At 42.4% G+C, this 21,236-nt stretch overlaps 1 protein-coding gene across 4 annotated transcripts in view; it reads right to left on the bottom strand.

Annotated features, from left to right (window-relative positions):
* The window catches only part of SLC16A14 (solute carrier family 16 member 14), a 35,392-nt gene that overhangs the window by 6,699 nt on the left and 7,457 nt on the right, over nucleotides 1-21,236 (bottom strand). For 3 of the 4 annotated variants that reach the window (XM_019923496.3, XM_019923498.3, XM_019923495.3), the window contains 3 exons: nucleotides 15,581-15,852; nucleotides 9,906-10,049; nucleotides 2,631-3,608 (listed from right to left, as the gene is read on the bottom strand). In XM_019923496.3, coding sequence (XP_019779055.1) covers nucleotides 2,631-3,608; nucleotides 9,906-10,049; nucleotides 15,581-15,839 — 1,381 coding nt within the window. In that variant the 5' untranslated portion in view covers nucleotides 15,840-15,852. Of the gene's footprint in view, nucleotides 1-2,630; nucleotides 3,609-9,905; nucleotides 10,050-15,580; nucleotides 15,853-20,343; nucleotides 20,392-21,236 lie in introns of all 4 variants that reach the window. The other variant, XM_019923499.2, reaches the window with a different exon arrangement.

Raw genomic sequence — 21,236 nt, 5'->3', positions numbered from 1 at the left:
CTCTTCCGCTCAAGAAAGTGCACTAGAATCCAAGTGTGTGAAAAGGAAATGACCATAGGGATGGGATAAGGAAACCATGCTGGCAAACCTTGGTGCTTTAATTAACATTGATCATGAATTACTTCGGCTGCACCTCACGGCTGTGTCGTGATACTGCTATTGCAATCTGATGGATAGTATAAAATAATCGCAGGCTGACCATTAGAAGCAGAAAGTACCCCTTGGATCCTGCAAAGAAACATCAATGGCAGATTCTATTTCCACATACAATATACCTGAAGGACTTCCAACAAGAGGGTGGATGAGCCACTGATAATGTCCCCATCCCCTTAATGGATATTAAACTCCTTTGGAAGTTACCACTGGTTGACTGATCCAACCCCCCAATCCCAGTTCTTTTCTCCTTTCCTTCCTCTAGTACAGAGGCTGGAAAGTAAAATTCTCCAATTCTCAGTTCCCCTTGAAGTTTGGACTAGCTGCGTGACACAGTTCTGGCCAATCAGATATAAGTGGAAGTCTTCTGGGACTGAGTCTTTTGTTCCTTCCTCTTTCTTGTTATAAATGAGGATGTAGTGGCTGGAGCTACTGCAGGCACTGTGTGACCATGAGGCCACTAGCATGAGGAAAAGGCCAAGAGGATCTTGAGACACTGCCCCAATATCATCTAGTCTCTGAATTCTAGATTTCTGGTTATGTGACACAAATCTCTGTTTAAGCTACCATTGTCAGGGTGTTCTCTTATAACCAAATGCATCCCTAACTGATAGAGAATTCTATACTATGAGATCACTGAGCAGTACTGACTCTTCCACTGCCAATATAATAGTCTGCTGCACTGCTGTAGATATTCACTGGCACCTAGAAATGCTGGCCTGCATCTCTGTATAGGAGCAGCTTGATCCAGGAGGGGCCCCATATGTAGCCTCTGGGTTCCTAAAGCAATCCTTGGGCCTTAAACCTTTTGTCAGCCAGCTGCCAGTGTTGTCAGCTGAATAGGTAAAAATCTATTATTTCTTGAGCTTCAGTCCTGAGGGGGACTTAAAAATGGTTGTCTTGGCATAAGCCCTCTCCCAGCGTAGTTCTAGAACAGGTGACTGTAGGCTCTGTAGACAGACTGGGAAGCAAGGGGTGGGGAGGGCTTTGTCCTGCACCCATGAGGTTCCCCCATCCACTGGGAAGAAGTATTTCTGCAGAGGATATGAGGATAAAGGGCCTGGAGCAGCCAGATAGGCAGAGGATGGGGCACCTGAATAGGTGAGATTCTACCAGGTTAGCTTAAAACCCTGCACAGAACTTCTGGCAGCTCTGACAACTGTCACCAGTCCTGCCTGGCCTGGCTGCCCTAAGAGCCACCTCCACAGAGCACCTTTGTTTTGACATTTGGCCCCAGTCCCTGCCATACTTTGTGGGCTCCTGCCTCCAATCCCTGGACAGTGGGTAGACTTTGTCACCTTTGCCCAGTACCTGGCCTCTTGGGGACTGGGTCTACCTACCACAAAGCTTAAAACCTGCCCAGAATGACAGGCTCAGAGAGTTACCTGGCCCAGACACAGGACTCCTTGTTGGTGCCTACGGCTTCTGGTATGCCCGATGCAAGAATCAAAATCTCCATTGAACTGAGGTGAATACAGGTGAGAGATCTCACCCTAGACGTGGCCAACTGGTGGCCTCTGGGCCAGAGGTAGGCAGAATGTCCCAACTCTCCCCAGATGCCCACTTCCTAATCCCTGGGAACTGTAAATGTTCCCTTATGTGGCAAAAGGGACTTTGCAGGTGTGATTAAGTTAAGGACCTTGAGATGGGGGTTATCCTGGATTATCTGGTGGACCCAATGTCACCAGCACCTTAAAAGTGAAAGGAGAAGGCAGGAGAGTCAGAATTAGAGAGATGAGAAGATGCTATGATATTGGCTTAGAGGATGCAGGAAGGGGCCGGGAGCCCAAAAGCAGGAAGCCTCCAGAAACTGCACAAGACGAGGAAATGGATTCGCCCTGAGAGCCTCCAGAAGGAACGCAGTCCCACCAACACCTTGATTGTGGCCCATTGTGATGCACTTAAGCCTTCTGACCTCTAGAAGTGTAAAATAATACATCTGTATTGTTTTAGGCTACTAGGTTTGTAGCAATTTATTACAGCACCAGTAGGAAACGACTACAGGGCTACATCCACGGAAGTGCTCTGCTGGACCTACACACAGTGTTTTGAACATTTGGAGACGTTACCTAAGAGTGCAGAGTCCTAGCTTCTCTTGGACAGTGGGGGGAGGGGCTAACCATAGAAGAGCTAGTAATGATTTTCTGTATTTCTTGGTGATGGAAATCAGCTGGAGCAGGGTGGAGGCTGTCTCTTTCGGACGGGGCAGGGGCTCTGCACTATTCCACCGTGCACTTTACCAGTCTAGCCGTTGATCTCACAGGTTAGGGATCAAAAGTTCATCTACATTCTATATGAAAGAATGACCTTTAACTTGCTAAAATTTATAACAGAAATTGGGGGCAGGAATGGGGAAAAAAAAAAAGGACCATGTACACAAATGGAAACTTCCTTCTTATTCATCCTGGACTTTTAACACAAATGAGAACACGACTTTCTACATGCACTCTAAGCTCTTAAAGCCTTGAATGGTTTACCTGCAAAAGGTGGTCCCAGCAACGCAGAGATGCCGTTAGCACAGATGATGATGCCGTACGCGTTGGCTAAGTGCTCAATCCCCACCAAGTCTTCAGTCACCACCGGCATCAGGGAGAAATAACCGCTGGAAAACCCTATCAGTGCACAGATGACTGCCAGGCCAGCGTACGTGTGCATCAAGGGCAGAATAAAAATGCTGAGGACTAGGGTGAAGTTGGTCATCAGGAAGACATTCCAAACGCTGATGCAAGGCAAGTCGGCCACAACGCCGAGGATCACTTTTCCGAAGATATGAACTATTGCTATGATCGAAGTCAGAGGGAAAACATCGTTTTGCTCTGATAAATTATACAAATTGACTATTTCTGGGAGGTGAATGAAAGGGATGACAAAGCTGCTGTATGCAAACAGAGCCCAGAAAATAAAGGCAACAAACATCCGATTAGTAAAGAGCGAGGCTGTCCCAAAATAGCCCAAGTACCAATCCCGGAAGCCCTTCCTGACCCTCATGGTCAGCCGGCTCACGGTCTTCAGAACCCGAAAGGCGCACATGTCCTTTCTGTGTGCAGCCTTCTCGTGGCACGCCTGGGCTGGCATGTCCCCGAGGGAGTCCTCGGTGCCGGGGCCGCCCCCCTTCTCTTCCGCTCCGCCCAGCTGTCCACTGGACCGAACAGATTCGGTGGAGTGAGCCGGGAGGACGTGTGGCTCTTTCCCTTCTGGGTCGTCTCCATCCGTCCCAGGAGAGAGGGGCCTCATGAGCGCCCCGCAAACACACAGGTTCAGGGACACCGCGCCTTGGATGAACATGGCATTCCGCCATCCGTACTCTGCGCACAGGTACTTGAGCAAAACCGTCATGAGGAATGTGCCAAACCCGGTCCCGGTGGTGCTGAGGCCCTGGGCGAGCGCGCGCCTCTTCTGGAAGTACCTGCCCACCATGACCACGGCCGGCAAGTAGGCCATCCCGCTGCCAAAGCCTGCGCACCCGAGAGGGAAGAAAAGGCACACGGCACAGCGTAAATGGCCATAGCCCGAATCTGCAGCCTTTAAAGAGCATCTGCATTTCATTATGTTAGTTTCTATAACTTTTCTTTCAAACAAAGAAATAATCATGATTGTAAAAAAGGAGTTCGAGGGGTAAGTACCAATATTCACCCAAAGAAGCCCACTTCTAGTCCATCATTTCCCCCAACAGGCTTTTCAGCATAGGTCACTCCAATAATAATAATAATAATAAACTATTATATTAAATAAATAAATAACAAATATATATAAAAGAATTAAATACATAAAATAAGTCTGCATTCTCACATCAGAATATAAGCTCCACCAGGGCAGGACTGTGTCTGTATTACCGCCCCTGCTATGCCGGGCACTGCTCAGAACGTGCAGTGTGTGCTTAGTGATTTGTTGAAAGAATGAATGGATTCTGAGGGCTCTGCTGCTAATTGCACTTAATACACAGGAAAGTACTCATGTACAAGGGGATGAAGAGTGACTCCAGGCAATTTACAGAAGCCTCAGGAATGGGCCAATGTGTTCCCAAATGAATTAGAAGAATAAAAGGAATTAAAATGTACCTATAAGGATACGTAGCTACTAGATGTCAAAATCACCTAATACGCATTTGCATCTCTGGTTTTTAATTGTATCTTTCTTAGAAAATAGGAACGGTTTGTGATTTACGGGCACAGAATTAAAATGCTGGTGGGGAAGATTGTGTCTATTGGGGGCAGGGTGTACTGGGAGGGCTTTGTGCTTTCTGCCCAATTTTGCTGAACCTAAAACTGCTCTATAAATGAAGCCTATTTAAATTTAAAAATAAAATAAATATGAAATAAAATAAAATGCTAGCCAAGAGGTTGAGGGTTGTGTTCTTAACTTCTAGGTACACACAGAGGGAAACCGTAAGCCCTGCTTCAGGTGGTCATGGGGCCACACACGGTTCTAATGCTCACAACCTCCTGACATTAGGATAGCAGTTTGATAGGAGAAAAGAGACTTGGACCAATAGCACTCCCCAAAGCCGAGAAGCTTCCCTAGTTTCGCATCATTTAATAGTTTCAGAATTACTTGAATCTGGAAGGAGAGCAGAGCGGTCATACGTGCAAACATAATGGCAATTACCACTGACTGAGTGGTGAGGATGTGCCGGTTGCTTTTCAGGCTTTATCTGATTTACTTTTCACAATAATCCAAAAGCTACCTGTGGTTATACCCAGGTTACAAAAGGGGGCATTGAACCTCACGGAGATTCAGACATTTTCACCAGACCCTGCAGCAGGTAACTGGAGAATCCGGGTTGGAATTCAGACCCAGCTGCAGAAGTCTGGTCCCTTTCCACTGCCTGCACGGCCTCTCATCCTAAACTGCTCATCTGCCCGGCTGCCAGCACATTGCTGCAGAAGGATTTTGCTTCAGTTTCTAAAATAAGCTCCAAGAAGCAACCTGCCTCCTTTATTTACCTTAGAGCAGTGGTAATCTACAGCAACTGTCAGGGGCCAGTGATCCTCAACCAACTGCTCCTCGGATGGACACCCTTGTTTTAAGAACAATTAAGCCAGCTTCTAAGTAATTCCCAGCGAAAGCAGGGGCGGGTCCCCAAGCCACCTGCCAAGCCTCAGCGAGGGCAGCAACGTAGCAATCATTTGCGTGACGGGGTAGAGGAGGATGAAGAAAACGGCTACCCTTAATTTTGAACCAAACTCTGAATTAACTTCTATGGGTTTGAAGTCCGCAAAAGGCAGAAATCTCTAATTTCCTAATATTTAGAAATGAAGCCCAATGGCTTCTTTTTTTTTTTTTTTTTTTTTTTTGTGGTACGCGGGCCTCTCACTGTTGTGGCCTCTCCCGTTGCGGAGCACAGGCTCCAGACGCGCAGGCTGAGCGGCCATGGCTCACGGGCCCAGCCGCTCCGCGGCATGTGGGATCTTCCCGGACCGGGGCACGAACCCGCGTCCCCTGCATCGGCAGGCGGACTCTCAACCACTGCGCCACCAGGGAAGCCCATGACCATCCTACTTTAAAATGCAAGCCTCTCTTGCCCCCCACTTCCATTCCCAATGTCTCTTACCCTACTTTTCTTTTTTCCTGTAGTAAGTACTTGACAGTATAATTTACTTTGTATTGTGTGTGTTGTTTATGATCTGACCCCTTCTCCTCTACAACTACCACTATAAGCTCCATGAGGGCAGGGATCTTCTTATGTTGTGTTTTCCGATACATCTCTTCCAAGCACCTAGGACTGTGCCTGGCACATAACAAAGGAATGGAATGAATAAAAGAAAGTTCTCTGGGAAAGTGAAGTGATCATATTTTGAAATAATAGACACCTTTCTCATACCGGTTAAATTGATACTTCCACGGTTAAGGTACAAAATACTCAGCTGAAAAATTAGTGTATCAGTGGTTATTTTGAAAAAATAATTATTTGTTAAAGACCCAAGAAATTCTTTGATATTAACTATTGTGGCACAGTATTATTGTCCTTATGATTGTACTGGGGAGATGTGTAGTAGAAAGAACCTAGCTGGCCTTGGGTTTAAATCCTGGCTCCACTCCCCATAAGTAACCATGTGACCTTGACCAAGTCAGTTAAACATGCAGCTCATTGGTGTTGTGTTCCTGATGTATAAGTAAGTGCAATACACCTATGTGATAGCACACTGTCAATTAATGTTACCCTCTTACCACTTATAACGGGCTATTGGTTAATGAAACAGTTTGAATCAGATTCAGAGTAAGCTTTTAAAAACCAGGTGGTTTAATGAACTCCCACATACCCATCACCCAGCTTCAACCGTTATCAACTCCTGGCAATTCTTGCCTCAATCCCGTCTCTACCCCAATACACACACACACACACACACACACACACACACACACACACACACACACACACACTCCTTCCTCCATATTATTTCGAAACAAATCCCAAATATATCATTTCAGGTGCAAATATTTTAGTATAAATCTCTAAATAGAAGAATTCTTTAAACTGCATAATCATATCAGTATCTTATCTGAAAAAAATGAATAATTCTTTGATATCATAAAATATCCAAAGGTGTTCAAATTTCCAATTCTCTCATAAATGACCGTATTTTTTAAAAGTTTGTTTAAATCAGGATCCAAGTAAGGCCCACACATTGCTATTTGTTGATACATATTTTAAGTCTTAATTTCTCTTTTTTTTTCTCTCGCAATTTACTTGTTGAGGAAACTGGATCATTTGTCTGTTAAATTTGTCCATTCTGCGTTTTGCTGATGGTACAAAAGTTTACTTTTTAAAATTTGATTTGTCACTGACAATAACCAGCAACCTAAATTTAATGTGGTTACGGATCTCTAAACAGCAGCAGAATGAAATAACTAATAGGAACTGAATTGAGGGGTAAAGCATAAGAGTAGGACCAATTATAACTTCGTTTTAATAATAAACACTCCCATGTGTGAGAAAAAAAATCCGTTCCTAATGCTACAAGCATCTACTACCCTCTCCATGTCCTTAACAGCATCTCCCCTTCGTAATGTGACTTTGTGATTCGTAATCAGCACAATTATTCTATGAGCATATAGAACAGGCCTTGGGGATACTGAGGCTCAAGCCCAGTGGTCAAGCAGGGTCCTGGGACAATTCTTCACCACACTCAGGTTTAGAGGCTGGGCCTGTACCCAGATAAGCCAGGCAGAAGGCGGCCCAGAGGGAGAGAGAAGATCCTGTGGTTCTGAGTAAAAAGCATGCATAGCAGGGAAAAGCTGTCTCCAGAAGCCAAGTTTAAGAGAATGGATCTCTTAAATGGCAAAGCTGAAGAAATTTGTCCAGATTCTCCTGGCTAAGTAAGATCGCTCAAACAGATGTTAGTTTTCTGCTTAATAGGAGGACATCCATGCAATTTTAATTGCCTAGATGGTAAAAAACAAATACAAACAAATCTGCCTCAAATGTTTTTTGTAATGAAGAAAGATGTCAACAAAGTCTCTTTCACACATACATTATTGTACAGTGATATACATATATATATCAATCAGTTGCTTTTTAAAAATTTTTGTTTTTTATTTAAAAATCTCTTTAATTTATTTTTTTGTTGTTTCAGTCACTTGCTTTTTGCAGATCTTTGCTTCTAACTTTCTTTCTTTTATACTAAATAGGGGTCAATCAGCTTCACCATGCCTCACTAACAACAGCCCAACGGTATATAAGCTAACTGATTTAGCTGGATTTTCCACTTAAACATAATTATATATATATATTTGTGGAGGAGGTGAATACACTTATTTTCAGAGACTTTCTTTGGGTGTTTCCTGTATTAAAAAGAGGGAGCAATAAAGTGTCTCAAGAAACACTTTCCTTTCACTGGCCTCCTGATTTTTTTTCCGAATTCCTTGTATCCCTAAATATTTGTTGATTAAATAAGTGAATGAATAAACAAATGAACGAATATGGAGATCATATTATTTGAGAACCAATAAGCAACTAACTTCAAGAAATAAAATTCCATTTAAACAAAGAGTCTAACCATAGACATCTCTAGATGATGGGAATAAATTTCAAGTCCCAGTTATGGGGACCAAGTCATAATCCATGTAACCAAACACCACGGATCAAGTTCCTAGGGGCTCCCACATGTCTGCCCAGAGACCCCAGTGTGGCTCCTTAGTCCCAGGGGAAGGAGTTTATTTCCTCACCTATAATATAAAAACCCCCGTGCCAGCTCTATTCATTGGACTGTTATGGGGCAAAGTTTCTAAAATGCCTCAGGGAAAACATCTTGAGTTGTTCTTTAAGAGCTGTTATCAAGTCCTTCAGATCAATGGTTTCCAAACTCAGCTTCACAGGATACAGAAGTGCTTTAGGTGTATATGTGGATAGATGTACATTACAGAGAACCAACTTGTCAACTTATGTGGACAGTGAGTTTTTATGTTCACTGTCTCCTGCTACCATAAAAGCATATACTGAAGCTTATAATATAATAAACATGTTATATACAATAACAATTATATATTAGCCAACGTTTGCTCAAGACTTTATTATGTGCCAAGCATCGTGCTAAGTGCTTCATACAGATGACCTCATGTAATCATTTCAACAACCCTGTAAACCAAGCACTCAATCATCCCATTTTGCAGATAAGGAGACTGAGGCATAAGTAAGTGAAGTAACTTTCCCAAAGTCACACAGAGAGCAAGCGGAAGAAAAAAAGCAAGAATTCCAAACTCAAACTTTGAACTCTTATGCAAACACTGCCATCAGTGTGCCACTTATTAGGATTATAGGTCTGTACTCAAAAAAGTCAGGCTGGCTCTGGTTCACTGAAATACAATTGTATGAGTAACAAACTACTTACCTGTGTGCATTCTGCTACCTGTTGATAAAGGAAATTATGGCCGGGAATACATTTTGCAGAACAGATATGCAAACTGTGCTGCCTGGCAGCCAATTTTTATATATCTCCTGGGGACTGACACTTTGCTCTGGATTTGATTCTTAGAGTCTCTACATCTATGCGGGTTTTGCTGCTATTCCATTAATTTGAACAGGGGTGAAGGAGAAAATGATTTTTCTCTGATTCACGCTGGATTCTGCAGTTATTAAATGAGAGAATGTTATTAATATGTCCGTTTTGTTACAAGAGAAGGGACTAGCACTTAGAACCAGGTATAGAAAATTTAATTAAAATCTATTAGGAAGGCCAAGTACAGCTGTTAGGCCGTTTCCTCACGCTTAAGGCATATTTTCTTTATTTTATTTTATTTTTTTTTGCGGTACGCGGGCCTCTCACTGTTGTGGCCTCTCCCGTTGCAGAGCACAGGCTCCGGACGCGCAGGCTCAGCGGCCATGGCTCACGGGCCCAGCCGCTCTGCAGCATGCGGGGTCTTCCCGGACCGGGGCACGAACCCGCGTCCCCTGCATTGGCAGGCGGATTCCCACCACTGTGCCACCAGGGAAGTCCCTTTAAGGCATATTTAATATCTTATATTAAAAAGTATTTCCTGGAGGATAGGACATGGTTGGGTTGGGGTGGAGGAGACAAAGGAACAAAATATTTAATGGGTCTCTTTTCTCTACAGTGAAATTCATTGCCAAAATGCCCAATAGAAACATATAAAGTCAAGTTTAAGGGAATTCCCTGGTGGTCCAGTGGTTAGGGGTCCACGCTCCTGCTGCAGCGGGCATAGGTTCGATCCTTGGTCGGGGAACTAAGATCCCGCGTGGTGTGGCCAAAAATATAAATAACTAAAGGCAAGTTTAAGAAAATCACTACGCTTACCGGCTGCCACTCCGAAGGTAATGAAGAGATAATGCACGTTTGCAGCGTAGGCACTCAACACCCAGCCCAGCGAGTTCAGCAGCCCTCCGATGATGGCAGTCTGGCGGCACCCACAGGTGTTAATGAACAAGCCAATGAAAGGTCCTGTCACAGAACATTGAAAAAAGAATGACTAAAATGACTAATGGCATTTTATTTCCCTACTTTCTTAGGGAGTCCTCATATGAAGACAAAGAACACAATATTACTAGAGCTCTCAAGTAAAACAAACCCAAACCACACCCCTGCTTTATGTGCAGAAAGCTTTTGGCGTGCAAAGATAGGTTTCAGTAACTTCACTGGAGAGCACAAGGTTCTAGATTTTCAAGGAAGACAGACCTGAAATAAACAGACCAGTTGATTTCATTCTCTTGTCTACAGCAGAGGTCCTAAATTAGTGGTCTAGGTGCTCCATCCAGCCTGTGGGTGCATTTTGTTTATCCAGAATTAAAAACGTTTTGAATCAGTTGCCAACATTTAAAAATTAAGATTATTCACAAAAAATCCAGTGGCCACACAGAATACCTTCCCACACAGTCCAGGGCAGCTGGACCCGTGCAGCAGCTGGTCCTGTTTTGCTGTGGCACGCCCTCTCTAGTTTGCTGCAGTCTCCACCCTTCCCTGCAGCCTCGTATTTGACATCCTGCCCTCATTTACGTTACTTGTTTGGCCTCTGTATACATTTTAGTTTTTTACTGTAGATCTAAAGGGAGTACAGAAAGGGGGGCTCTCAGGACCTCCATGCTTCAAGAAAGGAACCTATAGCCTGTTTTCATGAGGATATCCAGATGCAAACCAAGCCGGAAAGAACTCCATTGCTTCATACATACTTCAGCCTCTGCTGACTCTCAGTCCCTGACTGGACCCATCAGGCTATGCATTTATGACACTGTGTGGACATTCAGGTCTACCCCTGGTTGTACAATATTTGCCAATACTCACAGCAATGCAGTATATGATACACTTTCTCATTGCTTACTTTATATGACGCTCTAGTTTTCGTCAACCTCTTTGTTTCCTTCCTGATTTTGTGGCAGCTTCTGATGTCATTGAAGCTTAATGCTTGCCTTCGGGTCAGTGATTCCTTATCCAAATAGCAATCCGTATTTTAGTAATACAGTTCAAGGCTGTACTCAGCATTGCATTTTAAACATCATCTTATTTTTTGATCATTATTACTTTATATAGTTATCAAACCCTATGTTCAGGTGGGACTATTTCAGGTTAAAAACTTGTTGAAGTCTAAGGAGCCTCCTCTTGTAGTTCAAACTGAAATAAAACTGTCCTTTACAATTCTAACAATATTCATGTACATAGTTGGGTACAGTCTGCTAATAAATTTTTTTTTTTTTGTCTAGTGATTTTGAGAGGATCCAATCCTGAAAACTAAGAAGATAAAGACTTGCTAATTTAATTAACCCTGCTGTATTACAGAAAATAATTCAGTAGACAAACCTCTTAGAATAGACTTAATACAGTAAACATCTTATACAAATATACTGTATTATGTATATTATAAAATAAGCACATGATATAAACAATATATAAGCTAAGCACATGGATATAAACATCTGAGGAAATTACTGGGGGGAACTGAAATTCAGAAACCATAAGTTGAAGAGTGTCTTTTATTTCTCTATAAATATTTTTATTTTCCTAAACCCACGGTCACTTCACCACTTCAAATCTCAGATGAGTGGGTTAAAAAAAGAGAAAAATGCATAATTCATTGGTTTGCTGTTAATAGGTCTTTTAAGATATGAAGGGTCAATGCATGACAGTTCAGTGGAATGATATTTCCCACATTACAGAAAGGACCCAGAAGCAAGTTTTTCTGTGATGCTGCATGATTATGAAACACTGCATTAAGAAGCATTTGGGGGAACAAAGGGGGAAAATTCCCAAATGAGTACAGATATTCGTATCTGGAGGAATTCTATATATCAAAAAGAAAGTATTGCTTGCTTTACTGAGAAGAACATTAAGATGATGACGGTGTCTGGCTTTTAGTTTATTGATTCTGGCACCCTGTGTGCTGCAGCTACAGTCACTTATGATGTGCAGATGGGCAAAGTCAGCCCCAGAAATGCTCTGAGTCCTCCATGGTTACATAATGTAGATTTATCAAAAAAAAACGAAGTCAGACCCAAAGTTTCGGATCCTTAGTTTCATTTTCTAAGCATTGTTTACTGATGGTCAGTTGGCATCTCCATGATGGAATTGCCATTCAACAAAATGAAAAGAACTCCACACCCAGTCTAAGGAGAGGGGAAAATAAGATTGAGATGCAGTCCTTTGGCTAAGATTCCCACTTTTTTAGAGGAATTCATTGTTTTGGAATGAGATTATACACCTTGTCAGACTTTCTCCTCTTCAGAAGGAATCTGAATCTTGGCCCATTTCCCACATAATAAAGTCTCGCATTGCTGCAGGAACATGCTGAGGAAGTCATGACTTCTTGCCCATCCCAGCATCTCACAGGTTGGAAAAAAGCTCAGGTGAGGAGAGAAACAATCTGAGGTGAGCCTTGGCATACAATCACGGATGAAAGTAGCTAGTTCATTGGATACATGGTCTCTTGGTGTAACTCTCCCCTGCAATAAATCAATGGCTCTCTGCCTTGGCTGACTGTTGGAGTCACTTAGGAGCTTTAAAAAAATCATTAAAGAAAAGCCCTGATGCTAGGGTCCCATCCCGAGAGATTCTGATTTAATGCTCCAGGTGCAGCCCGAGAGGCATGGTTTTTAAAAGCTCCCAGGTGGATCTAACGTGTAGCCAAGATAGACAACCATTGCTCTAAACCTACTTAGCAAGTAAATGACCTTTTGCAGCCTATAGCTACCCCTAACTACATGGCTTCTACCAAGAATTACTCCAAGAGCTATCACAAAGGCTGCTGTAGATACCGCCAAGGTGATTACATTTTTTTTTAACAATTGGGACCTTCTGCAGGAACTGGCGAAATCCATGCTAGCAAAGAATGAAACAAGAATGAATTGAATTCCCCATGTGCAAGTCACTGCCCAACAGAGTGCTTTTAACTCTGTAACATAATTCATGGAATTTTTAAATTTGAAAGAGGTAACTCCATGTCCTTACAATGATTAGAAAATGAAAACGATTTATTCACTTCAAACATATTTTCAGTTCTCATTTAACGTCATGGCAGGCAGTGTGGTATAGCGGACACCATTTCAGAGTCCAGTGGACCAGGTTTGAAGCCTGTCCCACACTTACTGGCTACAAGTTAACTTCAGTAATTTACTTAATGATTCTGAGCGTTGCATGTTCTCCTCTGTGAGATCAAGATGATGGTCTGGCCTCCAGGGCTGCTGTAGGATCAAATGAGATCATGTACATCACACGCACTTGGCATGTAGTAAGTGCTAAATAAAGGAGAGCTCCTTTTTGCTTTTCCAAGCAAACAACGTATCTGCCGCCACCTGTACCAGCAGCTTAGATAATGAATAGCAATTTAGGGTCATGATAAACAGAATAAAAGACGTTTCATTTACATAACTATGAGCCTTGCTGTGCTATAATTTCTGAGCTGCAAGACAAAAGATGTCTATCTGGCAGACACCTTTCCTGAAGAAAGGTTAGTCTACAATCTAAAGTTCCACTGTCTGGAAATCAAGGACTCTCAAACAGAATTCAAAATCCACAGTTACCTCCTAATTAAAGATGACAATCACATTTCATCCCCACTATGAGTTAGGTGTTCTTATTTGGGGGATCATCCTCAGAACCACATCCAATTATTTCAGCACTGATTTCCATTGCTTATTCCTGTAGAACTTGTGAAACACAAAGTAACACCGAAGACAACCTTCTTAGACGGTTTGGAAAATATTGGGACAAATACCCTGGTCTTTGGCTGAATCTTTTTTGCTGTATGTGCACACTTTCTAGATTGAATCTGTGAGTATCTTGTTCTACCCTCTAAACATTTATTTTTGAAAAGGTAAGAAAACTGGATTTTTAGTATTTGGGCTGGCCAAAAAGTTCATTAGGGTTTTTATGGCCAAACCCAAACGAACTTTTTGGTCAACCTATATTTTAGAAGCACAGTTTTCCTTTACGGACTTATTGAGAAGGTAGAATTATATCCAACACAAAACTAGCAAATTCCCTGCACTGAGGTTAACCTACCTGCACTTCTCATATGATAAACCGTCCTGGTTTGAACAAGGCCAAGGCAGGGTTGAGGAGTCAGTTCATTACAGTTATAGGCAAAAGTGATGTATCAACAATTCTCTCTCACACACATAATGATGCCCTTATTTAATTTAAAAACTAGATCAGTAATAATTCCTTGTGCTAAACACATACCCCCTGTACACATCTTGAGAAATAACATTCTGTCCTTGTTTTCTATCATTAGCACTGACACTGTTATTAATGTCGCTGGTATTATCCAAAATAACATTGGCTGCATACCAGCCAAGATCAACAAATCTCTGAATTGAATTCAAGCAATTAATTACCAGTGTGGAAATCACTGACAAGGCACAGACTCTCGTCAAACACACATCTGCCTGTCATCCTCATACTCCCACAATACTAGGAAGAGATTTGAGGCCTATTATGTTTCTAGTATAAAATATATCATGAACCCTTTAAATTAAAAAAAAATTATACGTAAAAATATGGCTTTTACTTTCAAGTAAAGGAATTGAACAGCTTTATGGTATAGTGGTAATTACCTCGTACTGTTGAGAGAATTAAAGTTAAATGAGATGATGTAAGGGAAAACACCTGGTATATAATAGGTGCTTATTAAATAGCAGTTGGCAGTAAAAGCTGTTTAGTTCTCAAACTGAAACACATTAGCCATAGCAATGTATCATATTTATAATAATTTCCTTGTTTAGTATCTCCAACTAGATAAGAATTGCTTTCATAGATTGCTAGGTGGTTAAACTACAAAATACAAGAATATGTTATTATTCCCTCCTGTTAGCTATATCAGTAACCTTTCTAAAAACTGTTTAATAGATTTTTCAATAACATAGGATCAATACTTCAAATTTAAAACATTAGAGCTCTGAAATAAGATTATTTACTTTTACTGTGTTTTCTCTAAAATTTTTATCTTTTAAAAATATTCATGTGTTAAACAGATTTGTAATGATAGGGAATGAATTATAACAGTTAAGAAAACAGAGTTAGGGGCAAAAATTCTAATGCTCAATTTTTAAAATACTCCAAATGTTTACCATCCTCGAATAGGAATATCCCACAAAAGGACAAATCTCGTGTGATCCCACTTATATGAGGTATTTAGCACAGTCAAATTCATAGAGACAGAGAATAGAATGGTAGTGGCCAGGGATAGGGGGCTGGGAGGAGCGGTGGCAATGAGGAGTCATTGTTTAATGTGTGCAGGTTTATTTGGGGAAGATGGGAAAAGTTCTGGAGCTGGATGGTGGTGATGAATGTGCGCAATGGCATTGAACTGTACACCTGGTTAAAATGGTAAACTTTACGTTATGTACATCTGACCACAATAAAAACAACAGCAACATCTACTAAAATGTAATAGCTAACGTTTCAACAATATAAAACATTACTTACAGTGAGGAACTGTCATTTTATAATTATTCAGTTTTACAACGGGCCACATGTGAACATACCCACAATCAAGGTGACGCCCATGCTGAGGGAGCTGACCCACGCCGTCAGGCCACGGCTCTGATGGAATTCTTCAAGCCACTCCACGTTGAGGACTCCCAGGGCCATCTGGGAGCCCATGATGAGGATGTGCACAAAGAAAGAGGAAAGGACCATCATCCAAGCCCATCCGCCATCAATGTCTGGGTGGGGTTTAAGTGTCTTCTTATCCTTGGGGTCATCTTCAAAATCATACCCAATGTCTTCATGACTTGTATACATTTTCCAAGATGTTCTGAAATACATATGACAAATAATTTCATTGAACATCAAAACAAAAAAGTCTCCATCTTTCTGGAAAGCTCTCCCTACCCATCAGAACCACAGTGGCCCCACCATCATATTAGACCTTTAGATTAATCTTGTCCTTATGCAGATTTGGGGACACTCCTCACGTTTTCATAGGACCAAATGCTTTTATGAAACCTGTTTCATCTTCACAGTCATCCTATATGTAAGTATTATTATGGCTATTTTAAAGAAATGGAAATAGACTCAGGGAAGTGAAGTACCTTTCCCAAGTTCTCATGGCCAGGAGGTAGTATATATAATAGCTAGACAGGAAGCCAGGAATTGAACCCAGCTATTCCTGACTCCAAAGCCCATGCCTTGTGTCCCTTATTGAGATGGAAACTGACAGGTGACAACAAAGATGTTAGAGAAGGAAGATGCCTGGCCTTAGACAGGGTAGCTTGGCCTTGTTGGGGGGGTGGGTGAGTGGGCGCCTGGCAGAGGCTATGGTTCTCAGTTTTGTGGGTCCAAGTGTTCAATTTGTTCAATGCAGCTAGAGTGGGTTAGCCTCAGGGGGACTGACTCATACGAACCCAACTCAGGAGAGATTGGTAAAGGAGAAGGCCAATTTATTATCTTACAATGGGAGACAGAGTCTTTCTAAAAATGATGATATTTATGTCTGATATACAAGACATACTTTCACCCGCTCCATCCACCCCCATTCCCAGCATTTACCTGGGAAGCTAGAAAATTGCTTAGAAAATTGGAAATCAGATTACAGAAATTTGGATACCACAACGGCATACAGGTTACCAGGGAGCCAGGGGCTAGATCTTGAAGAGCCTTATGTGCCAGATAAGGGTTTTGGAGTTTACCCTGTACATGATGAATAGCTGGTGGCTGCATCTGCACAAGGAAGAGGTAAGATGGGACCTGTGCTTTGCGTAGATCTATCTCTCAAGTTGTTCAAAGCAGCCGCATAGCACAGGGAGATCAGCTCGGTGCTTTGTGACCGCCTGGAGGGGTGGGATAGGGAGGGTGGGAGGGAGGGAGACGCAAGCGGGAAGAGATATGGGAATATATGTATATATATAACTGATTCATTTTGTTGTGAAGCTGAAACTAACATACCATTGTAAAGCAATTATACTCCAATAAAGATGTTAAAAAAAAAAAAAAAAAGAGGAGGGGGTTGGATGGAGCTAGAGGTGAGACGATGCCAGGTCAGGGGAAGTCTCTGGTTTTGTTTTATTTTTTAGGATGAGAATGGAGTGTATGCATAAAAACTGAGGATAAGGAGAGAGAGAATGACTAATCCCAGAGGTGGTGGGACAGGGTTGGTCTTGATCAGGAAGACTGACCCATCCTCTGAGACTAGAGGAAGCAGAGGGTAGATGGAGAAAAGATGGTAAGTAGTGGGATTTTTGATGATGGCCATTCTGATCAGTGTGAGGTGAGATACTTCATTGTAGTTTTGATTCTCATTTCTCTAATTATCAGCGATGTTGAACATCTTTTCATGTGCCTTTAGGCCATCTGAATGCACATATCTGTTTTGAGAGTAAGTTCCTAAGAGTTCAGAACTGCTGGTCCACACCTTGGCTCAGTTTGGGTCTGCAGTGCCTGCGGTGTCACACATCACTGCCTTTAGCAGGACATTCAAGATGGACTGTGACAGCACAGTGATGGTGGAGACGAAGACCAGGACGCCAGCTACTTGACTTTTGTCACTCTATGTGCCCACCTGCAGACTTTAGTTTTGTTTAAAATTTAAAAGAGCAAAACAGAGTGCCAAAACTGCAAGGTGAAAAACTTTGGTTTGGAAAGTGAAATTTGTAGTCGATACATGAATTTGAAAAATGACTTTAAAATGGAAATTTATTCTTTGTTTCAAGTAATTTTAAAACAGAGGAGCAAATCAGAAAATAATGATTATTACTGACCATGACATGTGATTATTACTGAAAATCATTTGAGGAAAGTGGTGTAAAAAACGGTCCCAAATACACTCGGAACACCTCCAACCATGCGGCTTTTCTCCGCAGTGTTGTGATGTGGACAAAATGACAGAGAAGCAAATCGTGGCCCAAGTGCCCAGCTCTCAGCCTCTTTTAGGGAAGCACACTGTGCCATCTGCACAGACTCTTTCTGTACACCCTGAGCTAAGAATTTTTTTTTACCTTTTCAAAGGCTATGTGACCTGCAGAACTTCGTATTCTTACTCTCTGACCCTTTAGAAGAAAAGTTCGCTAATCCCCAGATTAAGAGTTTGTTGGGAAGAAACGGGTGCTAAGGAAACAAGGATGCCAGTGGAAGAGCAATTTAATGGATCTGTCCTGGGGCTCATCTTGACTTTTCATTTCTCTCATACCCGTTATTTTCATCTTTTAAATTATTCTGTCTCTTAAACAGATATCCAGTGCTCAGCCACCACACTTCCTGCCCATGTTGCTGCTCTCTGCTGGGTTCTTCCCTTCACCTCTCCATTACCGAGGATGCTGGGAATGGGAAAATGCTATCGTACCATGTAACTTCCCCACCCGGTCGAGTTATCTTTAGGATTAAGTCCAAACTGCCCTGTCTGCTTCCAGGCTCTCCCCTCGCGTTATCTGCCACTCTGCCAGGTCCCTTCTCCTGTTCCTCAGCTTTGCACTCTGCTCTCCAGCCCCATGGAAGCACCTGCAGCTCCCTGAACCTGGCACAGTCTCTCAAGCTTTTGTGCATGACCTTCTCTTCTTTCGGGAACATACTTCTCTCCTTCTAATCTCCTGGTCCTCTTCTGCTCATCCTTCAAGATTCAACTAAATTCTAATAGTGAAACCTTGAAATAATGAGGAAAAAAAAAAAACCCCTGCAAACATCTCTAATATCCAACATTAGAGTACATGTTAAATCAGTCAATCATGGTATAGCCATGCAATGCAAGTGCACCATCAAAGATAAAACTGTACGGGCTCTTTGAAGACAGAGAAAGAAGGTCACGCTAAGGTTGAATTATACTAGGTGGTCACAAAATGGGGCACATGAAATAATTCCTTTTTGGTTGTTGTTGTTGTTAAAAATATGTATCTGTAGGAAAAAAAGACTGGAGTGAAACTAAAATGTTGATGGAGATTATTCTTGGGACGATTGTCTTCCAAGTAATTTCCTCTTCTTTATCTCTTTGGTAAAAAATTCTAAATAAACGTATATTAACTTTATTATAAGAAAGTCAAGGCCCCTCTCTCTACCTCTTAAACATCATCTGGTTCAGCTACTTGCCTACAGTAGATTAGTGGCAATTCAGAGCCACTTCCCTCGGGAAGTCTAGTCTACATTGGGCTGTAGGCTTGTGTGTGTGTTTCCCACCACCCTCCTCTCCCCCCGTGAGAGGACAGTCTGCCTGGCGATAGAAAGGGATGGGATAGCCCTTGCTCTCTAAAGCTCACAGCCCATAACCGAGCTACCCTGTCAAAAGTTCCAGGAGGATGAAGCTAGATAGGGTTCCGAAGTGGAGTCTGATGGTTGTCTTCCCTTCGCCCCTGGTAGTTGTACACAGAATCCCAAGGAGCCAGAAAGAGGAGAACCAGGCAGCTTGATAAGGGGTGTGACTGGCTTAGATGAATAATAATAACATTGTTTTACAATCTGTGTTTAATGAGATAAAACACACAACTTGGCATTTTCCTAAAGCCCACCTACATGTAAGAAAGACTTTGAAATAATAATAATACAAAAGTCATATTTTTTTCAACTTATGAGTTGAAATAGCAAGCACTTTGCTAAGCAATGTTAAGAACTTTATATTTTCACTGAATTATTTATCTTATGGGTTAAGAGACGCAGTTGCCATTGAGTTGCTCTTGACATTTCCAGTTTATCTGTTCATAAAGAAATGACGTTAAATGGCGTTTAATGGAAAAGTTTTCTTCAAGAGGCACAACTGTAAAAAACAAAGAAACAAACAAAAAAAAGAGGCACAACTGTGCCTGTAGAAAATAGTATCAGATGGAGCCTATGGGTGGGTAAAGCAAAATTCCATCAGATCCGCAGGAGGTCCCTGAAGATCTTCCAGGCAACGGGGTTGTCTGCGTTTCACACCCAAATCTCTCTAAAAGTCATTCCTGTTTTGACTAATCAGAGTTATCTGACTGTACAGCCAGATTAACTAAAACAAACAAAAGGCAACAGAAGAATAAACGTCTGTTCCCTCACCCCCAAGTCTGCTTTAGCATTTCAGCATTTATGTAATAAGATACAAAATAATCATTTGAGCATTAGGACCCTCCTCTGCACCCGGAGAGAGAGGGAGAATCAGGAAGGGTTTCTGGGCCACTTCTCGCCAGGCTCCAAGTCTTTCTCCACCATACGGTCTTCAAGCTCCCCCATCTTTTCCACACACTGACACACATGCAAAATGACAACACGTGTGGGACACTGGGGGAAGTGGAGCAGTGAGCGTGGGGTTTCTGCTAAGGACTGACGTGTGAAATGTAACCCATTCTGGGCTCACCTAGAATGGAAGCTCTGCACATAACGTTAGGGCCTTGCACTGAAGAAGCTGAAGGAAGGAAATGGGAAGATTATGGAAGATTATGGGATCAACAGTCAACTCCCCATTCTTCCCTAAAGTGAGTTTACTACCGGTGACAGAGAAACCATTCATGGGGGAAATGAAGTAACACACGCAGGCTATGACATGGAGGTCAGCTACGTATTTACCTGGTAACTGGCAGAAGTGAAAATACTATATAGCCTGTTCGAGTGTTTCAGAGATTAAAACGAAATTAAATTTTCCACAACTCTGTTAGGGGAGCAAGTTTTATAAGCAAGTCATTGATTTTTTTTTTTTTTTGCGGTACGCGGGCCTCTCACTGTTGTGGCCTCTCCCGTTGCTGAGCACAGGCTCCGGACGCGCAGGCTCAGCGGCCATGGCTCACGGGCCCAGTCACTCCGCGGCATGTGGGATCTTCCCGGACCGGGGCACGAACCCATGTCCCCTGCACCGACAGGTGGACTCTCAACCACTGCGCCACCAGGGAAGCCCAATTCATTGCTTTTTAATTTGGCTACTGTTGATTATGTTACAATGTGGTGAGCTCACTGTAAATAAGCGGTAAAGGGGAAAGCGCCCAATTAAAATTAAAAATACAATCTTCCCCAAAGGTGACAGAGTATGTTGGTAGCAGGTTCTTCATTAGACGTGGGCGTGGGGCGGGCACATCTGTAATTTGGCTCTGTCGATATCTGCCCTCTAGACCGGCTGCGCACTGGACATCTTGAGCCTTTAGAGGGCGCACTTGAGGCCAACAGGCTGAAGAGGCTAGAGCAGCCAAGGCTGGGGAGCTGAGCTGTGCAGAGACAACAGAGCAAGAGAAACGGGGAACCCTATCTAGGTTCACGCTG

The sequence above is a fragment of the Tursiops truncatus genome, chromosome 7, assembly GCF_011762595.2.
Source record: "Tursiops truncatus isolate mTurTru1 chromosome 7, mTurTru1.mat.Y, whole genome shotgun sequence".
NCBI lineage: Eukaryota > Metazoa > Chordata > Mammalia > Artiodactyla > Delphinidae > Tursiops > Tursiops truncatus.
The sequence above is the reverse complement of the archived record's forward strand: the minus strand, read 5'-3'. Positions and strand labels throughout refer to the sequence as shown.